Here is a 14259-nt window from a genome sequence, read left to right on the forward strand (position 1 = left end):
ACGTTGTACAATCATCAGCGAACATCCTCATTTCTGACCTTATGATGGAGGGAAGGTCATTGATGAAGCAGCTGAAGATAGTTGGGCCTATGTCACTGCCCTGAAGAACTTCTGCAGCAATGTCCTGGGACTGAGATGATTGACCTCCAACAACCATCACCATGATTACATGTTTTTAATAAAAATGGATCCTGCTGCTGGAAAATATCAAGCTATATATTCCAGAAATTCTGTGAGAATCTGAAAGGGTTAAAGCATCTAGAAATATTTATAATTAACATAGATTCTAATTTAGAAAGGGTATATAGAATTGATCAGGTCTCATTTGAGGAGTCAGCCAAAATGTAATCAGTGTCCATTTTGAAATTTCAAAAAAGACAACCGATTTCAATGAATAATGAGCGGTATCCACTCCAAGGCGTATCTGCAAATCAGAAAAAATTATATACAACCTTCCATACTTGGTGTGACATCAGGACCAGTTGCATTAAATATTAAATTTCTGATTCACCACATTCCAGAAAGACAGGGTACTTGCTAGACACAAAGGGCCAAATTCAGAGGAACGAAGGGTTAATGGGGGGTTGAAGGAGGTTACAGACATAGGAAAGAGTGAGGCCAGAGAGATAAAAACAAGATGAGAATTTTAAATTTAAGCATTAGGGGACCAGGAGCCAATGTAGGTCAGGGAGGACAGGTTTATAGCAACTCTATCATAGAGTATTAGACAAATAGTCTACACATCACAGCCTGAGTGATAAAGATAAACTTTATTAGGTATGTGTGTGCAAGGTAAACCCAATGCCAATAATCCAACACACTATGAAAATGCTGGTCAAATGTACCAATGTAAGCATTACAAAAATTCAGAAGTAGGCTTGTTGGAACAAGCTGTGGACCTGCAGCCTGCACTCTAAAGCCTCCCCATTCAAGGATCTCTCTGAAAAGCCTCTCTCAAATTAATAAAATCTTTCATTGGCCATGAAGGCCATTCCAAATATGCAACAGTCAATGTTATAGGTAAACATACCACCACCTATGTTTATGTTTACTATGCTATCCAAATGCATTTGACAGCCAGCAAACTACAGGTGAAATGTAGAAGTGCAGCAAAGTTGAAACTCACATCATTAGTGAGGGGTCAGTATGGCTGGATGTGTTCATTGCTAGAGAAATTATTGAATAATGTTTGCTCACCTTCAGGGGGCTCAGTATCTGAATCTCCAAAGACTTCATCTTGATAGCGGAAAATATCATTGTGGACATAAAACTTGTTTGCAACGGAACCCTGAGGAAAAAATGAAAGGACGTTGCAACAAATGACAGCAATGAGCATTAATCATTTTTTCCCCTTTGTAAAACCTTATACAGTACTGTGGATTTTGCTCTGTACCACACTCAATGTTAGCATCACAAGTTTAATACTTGGGCAGTACCTAAGTATCACTGAAAACACTGAAGTGTGGGCCTGGAGATGAAATCAGATTATGGGGATTTTTCCCCTTTGCTGTTTTTTTTTCTGTTCTCAAAAAGTAGACTCCTTGATGGAATAGGATTCCACAGGTGCCCTCCACTACCTCACCGAAGTGGCCAATTTTCATATGTGAACCGTGACAGCGAGTTTCAGCACGCTTTTTAACCAGCGATCATCATAGACAAGCTTTGATCCTACCCCCTCACATTATACAGACAAGTACACTTTCAGCAGTTTAGTAATCAGGAAAAAGAACCCTAGCATTTTAAGATCATTGCCACGGCAAAAATCTGTTAGATAGTACAGGAGGATGCCACTGAACCAAAATAACCAAACCAAACTGACATAAATACTAGCATGCCCTTTCCAATAACTAAATTCCCCAGGTTCAAGTCTTTCAACTCCAGGTATGGTTTAATTATTTAAAGTATTTTGTGCTTATAGAAATAATAAAAACCACAGCAAAAACAAGTTTAAAAAAAAAACTTCAGCAAGTCACTGTGCAGAAGACTTCTATGAAGCTTATTACCCCTCTCCCTATCAGAAGTCGCTCACACTTCAAAAGGACCCATGGTAAATATACTACAGTACAGGAAACTTTGGTTTAACCGGAGGTTGTATGTCCGGAAACCTCGCTCTACCGGCATAATTCACCCCCCCCAAAAACAGCGCCTGAGTAACCGGCAATGTTGCCGGTTCCGAGTCCGAGTCTCCAACGGTTGCCGAGTTAGTCAGTGGGGGTAGTTCTACAAACTGCCACTACTCGGCCTCTTGGTGCCAGCGGAACTCGGAACACCTCAGAAACCCTGCATCAGGAGTCTCACCCTCCCACGCTGCCGGTAGCCTCTTCTGATCCGCCATTTTTTGGGGTTCCAGTACAGTACTGTGTGTCTCCCACGCTGCTGCAACTCATTGGACTGCATTATGGAAATCCCAAAAGTTGATCCAACCAAAAGGAAGAGAGTGGTGTTAACTTTAAAGCAGAAAATTGATATATGCAAACGACTAGAAATGGGAGCGAAGCGTATGCACATTATAAAAGAATTCAAAATCGGTTCATCAACAATGTACGACATCAAAGCGCAGAAGGATAAGCTGCTCAAGCTTTATGCAAGCTCGGAGACATCTAAGAGTGTAGAGAAACGGCGCACGCTTCGTAAGCCTAAGCTTGAAGAGCTGGATACCGTGCTTTATGAGTGGTTTGCTCTGAAGCGTTCAGAGGGTGTTCCGATCTCCGGGCCCACGCTAATATCAAAAGCGAAGGATTTTTATGCAAAGATGGAGCTCACTGACAAGTGTGCTTTCTCTGATGGATGGCTATCGCGCTTCAAGGCACGGCATGGGATACGACGACTCGATGTTTGCGGGGAGAAGAAATCAGCTGATCACGACGCCGCAGAAGAATACTGCGATTATTTCAATCGGATTGTGCAGCAACATGATTTGTCGCCAGCACAGCTATACAATGCCGATGAAACGGGCTTATTTTGGAGGTGTTTGCCAGAATCAACACTTGCTGGGGCTAGTGAGGCTAATGCTTCAGGTTACAAGAAAAATAAAGATCATGTAACCGTGCTAACATGTGCGAACGCTGCTGGATCACACCGGGTTAAACTTCTCGTCATTGGGAAGTATAAAAATCCCCGTGCATTTAAAAATGTGAGGCACTTACCTGTTGAGTACAAAGCTCAAGCAAATGCTTGGATGGACAAGGAAATCTTTTCAAATTGGTTCCATCATACTTTTGCTCCATCTGTGAGGGAACATTTCCGTAGAATAAGGAAACCTGAAGATAGCAAATGCATTTTATTGCTGGATAATTGTAAAGCCCATCCGCATGAATCCGAGTTGGTTTCTGAAAATATTTTCACCATTTATTTGCCACCAAATGTAAGTTCTCTCATACAACCCATGGACCAGGGCGTTATCCAAAATCTCAAGTGTCATTACAAGACTTCCTACGTAGACTGATAAGCCAAGATGACAATACAGGTATTCAGGCATTTCAGAAGGAATACAATCTTAAAGATGCCATCTTTAATGTTGCATGTTCCTGGAAATTGGTGAAAGGTCACACTTTGAGACAAGCCTGGTGCAAATTGTGGCCTTCTGTAATGTTTGCTGATGGTTCTTCTTCAGAGGAGGAATTTCGTGGGTTCAATGTTCGTCCGCGGAAGACTGCAGTAATGGAAATGGCTGACATGGTGAAAGATGTAGGCCCAGCAAACCCTCTACATCACCTCAGTGAAAGTGATATTGAGCAGTGGGTTGATGCTGATAGCAAATGCACAACAGCAACTTCTCTAAGTGATGATGAAATAATGGAGAATGTTTTGAATCCAAGGAAAGAAAAAGGAAAGTGTGATGGAAAATGAAGACGATAAGATTTCTGAAGTGAACAAGATTTCTTGGGCTAAAGCTGCAGCAGATCTTGCTTCATTCATCAAATTTGCTGAAAGCCGTTCTTGCTATTCTGCCCAAGAAGTTATGCAGCTCCATATTCTGCAGTCTACCTTTCTGCAAAGGCGGCAAGAGTCCACTAAGCAAGCAGACATCCGGGACATGTTTAAGAAAACTTCCAAAAGAGTTGGAGCACTGGAAGTGCCTGAAGAACCCGTTGAAGTGCATGATCCTGATGAACCAGTTGGCTTGGAATAAGTGTAGTCAACCACCGTACAGTACTTTATACTGTACTGTACAGTCGTTTAAGTTTTGGTGCACTGCACAGTCGTATATAAGTTTTGGTGCACTGCACAGTCGTTTATAAGTTTTATTTTACTATTAAGTTATTAAAGAGTTATGGATTACCATCAACTGGCAGTACTGTACTTAATCAAGCATCTTTCACCATCCATTTAACACAACATTCTGTAGGTGAGTACCCAATTACTGTATATTGCACATTTCTTGATTTTTAAATTTTTCTTCGTTAAAAACAGCCTGGGTAGATAATCCGCTCACCACTCCGGAACTTTTGATAGATCGGCATCACGCTGGTGCCGGATATCAGAACTTTTCCTGTATTACAATACTAGCTCCCTTACCTCAGGTGCTAGGACAAAAGTCTGCATGAAGCGTCTCATGGGCTGTCTATTGTTGGACAGCTCACCCATAACCTGTACTACCACTCCATCATTTAATGTAGCATGAGCGTCTACATGTCTGATCTTCGTGTGGCAGTCACGGAACTGAAGAGACATAACTTTCTTGTGGATTTCCTACAGAAAGAAAAAAGCAAGCTGAAGTTTTCAGATTATGAGAGCCTAGAACATCAAAATCCTACCATTTGCAAAGAATGTCTTTTGCTATTGCTTTAAACATGAAGGCTGGTCAGATGAAAACAATCTAGACAATCCTTAAATTTAAGTTTGACATTTCAAACTGTTTAGGTCTACCTGCACATAGATCTCTTCACAAGCTATTGTCCTTCATATTGTTAAAATTCCACATTAAGACAAATTGCCAACGTGAATTTGCTACCAAAATAGAAAATAGGGGAAGAAAGGCCACATCTGAACTGTAACTTGTCTATTCTCTCTACAGATGCTGACTGACATGCTGCATGTTTCCAGCATTTTCTGTTTCTGCTTCCGATTTGCAGCATGTGCATTAGTTTGCTTTTCACTTGATAGGAATTAGGTGCTGTTGTAGAGTTTAGACTGAGGTTATATAAACAGAATTAACATTTCAGGTCGGTGAGCCTTTCATCAGAACCCGAAAGGTTAACTCTGTTTCTCTCCACAGATGCTGCTTGACCTGCTGAGTATTTCTAGCATTTTCTGTTTCTATTTCAGAATTCCAGTATCTGCAGTATTTTGCCTTTAGACACACATGATACCTAGAAGAGAACTGAGGGAACAAAATGTTGAGCTATGTTGCCAAATCAGTAGAGCTCAAGTCTGAGGCCATCATGCTGAACCTCTGCTCATCACTCCACAGCTTGAAACCTGCATTCATTGCTAGTCAATGAAACATATGGAAACATTCAGACCCTGGAAAAGATGCAGAGAAGGGCAATGAAACTGATCTTTAGTGTCAGAATACAGCACTATGAGAAATGTTTAGAAAAACACAGGACTCTCATGTCTTGAAAGAAGGGATTTTTAGAGTACACAAGCAGGCGGTAGCGCATTCGGGGGTATAGTTCTGAGTATCAGCAATCATCCAACCTAAACAGTGAGTACTAGCAAGTTATTCCACAAAGGAGGGAGAGGAGGAAAATAAGAGTCATAACCATGTCTAATTCTGTCCTCACAGAATGTCTAGATACTGTACATACTTTCCAGCAGCAAGTGACTTGCAAGGAGCAGTCACCTCAAAGTGTGTCCTTCACAGCCCAGACGTTACTAACTCAGTTTCTCCACCTGTACTTGGAATAACGAGTTTAATCTGCATTTTAATTTGGGACCCTGATGAAAAATCTCATCAGTTTTAATTGCGTAGAGGCACAGAATTAGAATCTACATGTAGCTTTAGCACAGCAGCGTTATTTGTCAGTCAGTCTTAAGGAGCTCAATGGGAAGGTATATTCATTACTTAATCCAACCCTACTGCTAAAGGTAAATAACTAGGTAAGTTGGGACATTTCAAGAACAAAACATACCAACTGGTAAATTAGTATCAGCACATGTTTTCAAATAGCATTTGCATTACAGGAATTATTAAATCAAGGAAATATATTGCTAATTAGGAAAGTGTTAATACCAAGAGCAATAGTAAGACAATTGGAACAAGCTCTCTTTAGCAGTAGGATTATTAGGTAATGGAATATTAAAGCCTCAGCTATATATCTTAGCATACTTAAGTCATTTAGTAACAGGGTTTCAAAAGAAAATCTGGAGATTGCAGTCTGCCAAGGCATTTATAGCACTGAGAATCCGAACTGCCACAATGACAAGAGTCTGGTTTCAGGTAGCAGAGCTCCAATTGCAACCCTCCCCCTGAATAGTAACCAGTGCCAAAAGCACTCTGGTTTTAACCCAGAACTACAGCAAGCAGCTGCCAATCTCACGCACACTTGGACCCACTAGATGCTTTTGTAAGCAACTTTATACATTTGTATGTGTGCCGGCTAAGATACATTACCGCTTGTCCATACACTGCCTCTGCTGGATCTCCATTTGAAGTCAAACCACCATGAACATATGAAGAATTCTTTCCGTAAAACCTACAACACAAGACATTTTTTTTTTAATGGAACATCCCTATCAGTGTAGGCAAGAGAGAAAGTGCACATCACCATGAACAGATAAGTAATAGTCAAATACAAGAATGTGTCTCACTTATTAATAATTTGATTTTTGTTTTAAAATATATGCAGTCGGAACGACATATAGGGATTCAGGACAGTAGGGAAGAACTTTAGTATGTACAAAAACCTCTATCCCTGAAGCTTCCAACATACACAAAAAAAAACTATTTGTCTGAGGGTTAAAAGAATCTTCGAGCCATTGAATGGAAGCATCAAACGTCCATAAGGAAGAAAACTTACACCCTTAGTTATCAAAATTCACAATACATTAACATGGAAGAACTCCCTACTGCAGTCAAGTTCAAATAAACACTTGAGTAAACAGTAACTTTCTCACAGCCCAAACAAAGACGAATAACATGCAATTGTTAGCTGTTTTCCTGTTTTGAGTTACGATGATCTGGAATGCCCCGTCTGAAAGGGTGGTGGAAGCAGATTCAATACTAACTTTCAAAAGAGGAATTGGATATAAACTTGAAAAAGAAAAATTTGCAGGGCTATGGGAAACAGCAGGGGAGTGAGTGGGACTAATTGGATAGCGCCAATTCAAAGAGCCGGCACGGGAATGATGGTTGAATGGCCTGCTTCTGTGCTGTATGATTCTGACTCATCAATTGCTAACTCTCCGAGTGCCAGTGTCAGCACTATTTTCACTCACCAGTAATTCCCATATGTAATGGACATTACCTGTAGGTAGCTGTCACATGACTGGTAGCAGCACATTTTACAATTAATTCAGAACCGCAATGCATTAATGAGTTAACAGAAGCCATATATTATATAAAAACCTTAAAACTGAAATATCATGGCAAAATGTTAATCCATTTACAGAACTTCAAAGACAACAAAAACACATGCAGTGGAAAGAATATCCCACTTACAACATTAATAGCTTGAGAGCACTCGTGTACAAGGAAGCAATTACTGCCTGCAACTGACAGACGGATTAGCCTCTGTATTGGAAGAACAGATATTTTCTTAAGATTCTAGTAGGTCTAGGGACAATCTTTCGGTAAGCAATGAGTTTGCAAATTTTAGTTTGGCAGAAATACAAAAGGAAACATCAGGTAACTGAGCACGTTGTACTGAAAATTCTTATCTATAATGGTTATAAATATTAGATCACCAGTTACATATACATGCGATTCAAATGTAATCACTCAGGCCAAATCTGTAATAATTATAACATGTTACAGGAAACTTTGTGCTATCTGGCACCCACGGGACCGAGCTGCTGCCGTTGCCTCAAAACTGCCGTACTCTCCAGAGTTAATGTTGAGAGATACGGAGATTCTTATCTCCGCATTTGACAACAAACACTGTTGCTTAGCAACAGCTTCTAAACACTCGGGTGTGGCCCTAAAGCTCTGTAGCTGAAGCTGTTGCTATAGCTACAGACCTTGCACAGCTTGACTGTTCAAACAAAGCAAAAAAAAACAAACAAAAAGAATAAAAAACGGCTGCTGATTTTTGCCGGTGGCTCCAGATTGCCGGATAGCTCACCTCCGGATAGCACAAAGTTTCCTGTATTAAGTGCCAGGGCCCTCTGCAAAATACAATTTATAAATTTGCTACAGTCTGAACCAGCAAGTACTTTCCTTCAAGTTCTAATTCATTCTGCAGAGGACCCGAGGGATTAGTAAAATATAAAATTCACCAACCCAAAGGGGGAAGGTACTGAGCAGAACTGCAGGCACTCAAAGATACTGAAGTTCATGTCTAGGTTTCAACGTACAACTGATGTGGCCAAAATGAACATGTTTAAGTATCAGCCATCAGCCAGGTAACTGCTACACTCTGGGATGGCAGGAACTGGCTAAAAGTGACCTCTGGGCTGGCAGAAACAGATCAAACAAGTGGTCTTATTCAGCCTGAAAATGACAGTTCACTTTCTCACTTCTTTTTTGTCTCTTGCCATAATTTCCACACCAAAATGACCTGAAGCAACCCCTTCCCAGACTTTAGTGGACTGAAGTCACAAAAAAGTAGATGTTTGCAAAAAAAAAGTTAGCTTACCTGTGTAAATAGTCAGGGGCCTGGTTCAGCAGTGTGTAATACTGCCTCACAAATTCCCGCCCTACAAGCAGGGGACTTGGCTTCTCCATCACCATCTCTTTGGTCAACTGAGAGTTGCTATAAAAAGAATTTAGAAAATAAACAGTGACATCTTGGTACGGCTATACAAACCAACCATCCTCAAGTAAAGTTAGTTCAAAGGTTCAAGTCAAAAGCATAAAACTACTCCTAATTCAGCAATAAAAACTCATGCACAAGGATTGTTAAACTGGTGCAATGGGGTCTCTCTTTGGGGTTAGGGTATACAAACACAGAAGATAGGAGCAGGAGTAGGCCATTCGGCCCCTCGAGCCTGCTCCGCCATTCAATGCGATCATGGCTGATCATCCAAATTCAGTATTTATGAAAGGGAAATCGTGTTTGACAAACCTACAGGACTTTTTTGAGGATGCAACTGGTAGAATAGATAAGGGAGAACCAGTGGATGTGATGTATTTGGATTTTCAGAAGGCCTTTGATAAGAGGTTAGTGTGCAAAATTAAAGCACATGGGATTGGGGATAATATACTGGCATGGATTGAAAATTGGTTAACAGACAAGAAGCAGAGAATAGGAATAAATGGAGCTTTTTTGGGGTGGCAGGCGGTGACTTGTGGGGTAAAACATAGAAGATAGGAGCAGGAGTAGGCCATTCGGTCCCTCGAGCCTGCTCCGCCATTCAATGAGATCATGGCTGATCATCCAAACTCAGTACCCTGTCCCTGCCTTCTCCCCATATCCCTTGAGCCGCAATAACTCCTTCTTGAATATATTTAATGAATTGGCCTCAACTGCCTTCTGTGGTAGAGAATTCCACAGGTTCACCACTCTCTGGGTGAAGAAATTCCTCCTCATCTCTGTCCTAAATGGCTTACCCCTTATCCTTAGACTGTGACCCCTGGTTCTGGACTCCCCCCGCTATCGGGAACAGCCTTCCTGCATCGAGTCTGTCTAGTCCTTTTAGAATTTTATAAGTTTCAATGAGATCCCCTCTCATTCTTCTAAACTCTAGCAAATATAAGCCCAATCGACCCAATCTCTCCTCATACGTCATTCCTGCCATCCCAGGTATCAGTCTGGTGAATCTTTGCTGCACTCCCTCCATGGCAAGAACATCGTTCCTCAGATAAGGCGACCAAAACTGCACACAATACTCAAGGCGTGGTCTCACCAAGGCCCTGTACAACTGCAGCAAGACATCCTTGCTCCTGTACTCGAATTCTCACGCTATGAAGGCCAGCATACCATTTGCCTTCTTAACCGCCTGCTGCACCTGAATGCTTACCTTCAGCGACTGGTGCACAAGGACACCCAGGTCTCGTTGCACTTCCCCTTTTCCCAATCGATTGCTGTTCAGATAATAATCTGCCTTCCTGTTTTTGCCACCAAAATGGATAACCTCGCATTTATCCACATTATACTGCATCTGCCCAATCACCCAACCTGTCCAAATCGTACTGGAGTTTCTCTGCATCCTCCTCACAGCACACACGCCCACCCAGTTTTGTGTCGTCTGCAAACTTGGAGATATTACATCTAGTTCCCTCGTCTAGATCATTAAATAGATATTGTGAATAACTGGGGTCCTAGCACCGATCCCTGCGGTACCCCACTAGTCACTGCCTTCCACTCGGAAAAAGACCCGTTTATTCCAACTCTTTGCTTCCTGTCTGCCAACCAGTTTTCTATCCAAGTCAGTACCTTACCCCCCCAATCCCATGTGCTTTAACTTTGCACGCTAGTCTCTTATGCGGGACCTTATCGAAAGTCTTCTGAAAGTCCAAATACGCCACATCCACTGGTTCTCCCTTATCTATTCTACCAGTTACATCCTCAAAAATTCCAGATTAGTCAAGCACGATTTACCTTTTGTAAATCCATGTTGACTTTGTCCGTTCCTGTCACTGTTTTCCAAGTGCTCTGCTATTACATCTTTTATAATGGATTCTAGCATTTTCCCCACTACCGATGTCAGGCTTACCGGTCTATAATTCCCCGTTTTTTCTCTACCATCTTTTATAAATAGTGGGGTTACATTAGCTACCCTCCAATCCATGGGAACTGTTCCAGTCTATAGAATTTTGGAAGATGACCAGCAATGCATCTACTATTTCTAGGGCCACTTCCTTAAGTACCCTAGGATGTAGATTATCAGGCCCTGGGGATTTATCGGCCTACAATCCCATCAATTTCCCTAACACCATTTCCAAACAAATACTGATTTCATTCAGTTCCTCCCTCTCATTAGATCCTATGTTCCCCGCCATCTCTGGGAATCTCTGGGTAGATTGAAGGGAGCTTTGCTCTGCATTTGACTATGCAAAGCCCAAACTGGAAGTGCTCGACACACCCTAGATGCCTGAAATGAGAAGATGTTCCATACTTCAGCTCTGGTGCCCCTCACCTTGAGAAGCACAAGTTATAAAAGGTCAACACATTTTTGAAGCCAGGGACTAGGTACTCACTTCTCGCGACCTGGGCTTGATTCCAGCCTATACACATAGATGAAGTTAGTTGTAAAAGTCCTACGTGAAATAAGATTGGGCAATCTCAACCTAGCTTCAAGAGGACATATATCCAGAACACAAAACTTACTAAATTGGCAATCTCCCCCAGTCATCCTAGGATGAAGCGAAAAAGGAAAACTGTCACAATGATTCAATGTTGGGTGCTCATCCGAGATCAGAGAAGACTATGGGAGTGTTCCTCTGCACCTAGCCATACATTTTATCCAATTAGCCATCAGGGGAACGAGTCTTTTTTTTTAAACCTGGGCAACAATTGAGAATAGCCCACAAAACTTCTTCATTTCACCCACAGCAGCACCAGTTATCGCCCTCATAATGCCACATGCTGTTAACATTTGACACATGGCTCCAAAACTAGTGGCCATAAATCGAAGATAGTCACCAATAAATCCAATTGGGAATTCAGGAGTAACTTCTTTACCCAGAGAGTGGTTAGAATATGGAACTCTTTACCATAATGAGTAGTAGGTGCCTTTAAGGGGAAGCTAGATAAGTACACGAGGGATAAAATAGGTGTTTATGCTGATAGAATTAGATGAAGAGGAGGGCTCATGTGGAGCATAAAAACCAGCAAAGACCATTCGGGCCGAATGGCCCGTTTCCATGCTGTAAATTCTATGCAACCAGTTTTGAAATTCAACACTACGTATTCTCTTCTGAATTTAGAAACTATCAACTTTTCTGCACAATTATTTTTGAATTCCTCATATTTGCAGATTTATTCAGTTGAACCACACATTAATGTGATACCATCTACTCTATACCAAAATATTAGGAAAAGTGAAAGCATAAGATAATAGGCTAGGCAATGAAACAACTTTGAATGTATACCTTTGTTACTCTAATCACATAATGCACCTGTATTCCACTGTAGGGCACTTTATTGGTGAATCGACACATCTAACTCAACCAGTCTTGCTTTCAGGTCACTGGAGTAATTAATGCCAGTGAGTCCATTATGAGTGTATGTTGTATTATGACAAACACTTTGTGGAAGATGGGTCAGGCAGTATGTGGGCAGGAAGCACAGCCGCAGCCCACTCAACCTGCTCAATTTCAAGAAAGGCAGCGCTGATAAGGTAACAAGGGCATTTTAACTTTGAAAGCAGCAGTTTTCCTCATTCCTGGTTTATTTATGCAAGGAAGTTGTAGCTTAGTCTATTTAATAATAGCATTATTCTATTCATGATGTCTGTACCTTTAAATTGGTCATCTTCTCAAGATTACTTTTTGGTTTTCACTAACATTCTCTCAACTTGTTTGCTTTTTTTTTTGAAGTATCACTTGTCAGAATACTCAGTAAATATGGAAATATCTACACTTTTCTTTTACAAAATAGCTGTCAATATCACTATGAACAGACTTGTTTGGAGAACCATTACTCAGGCAAATGTCACACGGAAAACAACAAAGTCAAACTGGCACTGCCAAATTACCAAGAAATGCTACAATTTTCTACTACGGACATCCAACAGAGAAATAAATGGTTATGTGGTTAGATCAGAAACACTCTAATCAGAGTTCAAGCCCTGCAAACACGCTCGTTTCGTTTCCTCACTCCCCATGACAGACAGGAACAGGTTTTTTCAGTTTCTAGTTTCATCCTGGGCAATTCTGCAAACACTGTAGGACTTGAAAGTCCAGTTTCCAATTTTTGGTTGTAGTGTCAATCGTAAAACAGTGTGAATTGCAAAATTTCAATCAAATAATTAATTTACAAATGAATATATACTTTGTGAGGGTTTCTCCTCTCCTCCCCGCCAAGAATTGAGGACTAAGAGCTATTGGGCCATTTTAGCAAAGCGGTAACAGTATCAGACAAGAGGGTTTTCATTTTGTTTTAAATTATAAAATAACAGAAGGGGTCAGGCATTGTTCTCCCTTTCCAATTGATCCAGTACTGCATGCAGGATTCATTTTCACAACTTAAATCGAAAGCCCTGAAATGCTCACCACTGATCGGGGATCAACTCTCAGAAAGGGGACTGGGAGAAAGGAGATATCTCGCCAGGCAGTGGGACTCTCTCTCTCTCTCTCTCTCTCTCCCTCCGCCCTACCACATGCGGACGCTCGATTTGCTGGTGCAGGGTCTCTGCTGCCGGGGTCGGCTCAGCCTGCCAGGGTGGCGGGGGGTTGCATCCACAACCGAGGCGAACACGTGGAGCGGGGGAAACAAGGCCGCAAGATCGGAGAAAGGGAAGGGGTGGGAGGAGAGAGAGAAAAGTCGCCGGCTCAATCGGTGCAAGGGGGAAAGCGGCTGCCGGCAGCCCGGCTGGAGCCGCAGGGACAACCACGTGCGGCCTCGGAATGGGACCGCAACCCGAGGCCTCACTCCCTCCCCTCCCATCCCCTCCGCGCAGCAGGCCCCCCGTCAACCCCGGAGAGCGGCCAAGATGATGTAGGGGGGAGAGAGAAGGGAATGAGCGACTCTGGTGGCGGCAGAGTCATGTGGGGAGGGTCATTAACCAGTACCCGGGCCACCACAGGAACAAAGGCCGGAAAACACTCCCACCCTCCCCTCCAGAGCACCGCAATGAGGAGCCCGGCGGATAGACCGCGCCATTCGCCCCCCTCCTCATCGCCCGCTCCGCCCAACCGCTGCAGCCGACGATGGGTACGCGAACTCCCGACGGCGGCTGTGAAGCCCGGGACGGGCCGGGCCGCTATGCCGTGCAGGGGCTATGGGTACAAAATGGCGGCGGCCTTGCCACCGGCTCCGGCCCCTCCGCTTGTTTTTTTTTTCCACACACTTACCTCAGGGGGGGGTTTTTGGGGGGAAAAAAGAGAGGCCGAGGTTCAAACGAGCAGTGAGTGACCCGCGGCGGCGGGGGGGAAGGGTGGTTTTAAAACCCTGAGCTTCTCAATCCGCGCAGAAAATTAAGTGTTTTTTTGTATATAAAAAATATAAATCCTCCCCGCACCGCAACCGAGAGTGCCGGCAGGCTCACACA

The 14259-nt window shown here is 42.6% G+C and overlaps 2 protein-coding genes across 6 annotated transcripts in view; one reads left to right on the forward strand and one right to left on the reverse strand.

Moving 5' to 3' along the window:
* The window catches only part of g3bp1 (GTPase activating protein (SH3 domain) binding protein 1), a 31953-nt gene that overhangs the window by 17668 nt on the left and 26 nt on the right, over positions 1 to 14259 (reverse strand). For 2 of the 5 annotated variants that reach the window (XM_085995805.1, XM_085995804.1), the window contains exons 1-5: positions 11246 to 11324; positions 8742 to 8858; positions 6560 to 6641; positions 4519 to 4692; positions 1198 to 1288 (exon numbers count right to left, since the gene is read on the reverse strand). In XM_085995805.1, the coding sequence (XP_085851931.1) occupies positions 1198 to 1288; positions 4519 to 4692; positions 6560 to 6641; positions 8742 to 8836 (442 nt within the window). In that variant the 5' untranslated portion in view covers positions 8837 to 8858; positions 11246 to 11324. Of the gene's footprint in view, positions 1 to 1197; positions 1289 to 4518; positions 4693 to 6559; positions 6642 to 8741; positions 8859 to 11245; positions 11325 to 13261; positions 13644 to 14062; position 14259 lie in introns of those variants that run through there. The other 3 variants (XM_085995806.1, XM_085995807.1, XM_085995808.1) reach the window with 3 other exon arrangements.
* The window catches only part of LOC147114164 (uncharacterized), a 99243-nt gene continuing 97266 nt past the window's right edge, over positions 12283 to 14259 (forward strand). Inside the window, exon 1 of the mRNA XM_085995809.1 lies at positions 12283 to 12387. Coding sequence (XP_085851935.1) covers positions 12320 to 12387 — 68 coding nt within the window. The 5' untranslated portion in view covers positions 12283 to 12319. The remainder of the gene's footprint in view (positions 12388 to 14259) is intronic.

This window comes from Somniosus microcephalus, chromosome 8, assembly GCF_052327205.1.
Source record: "Somniosus microcephalus isolate GS21.2 chromosome 8, FLI_Smic_1.0, whole genome shotgun sequence".
In the NCBI taxonomy this organism is placed as follows: Eukaryota; Metazoa; Chordata; class Chondrichthyes; order Squaliformes; family Somniosidae; genus Somniosus; species Somniosus microcephalus.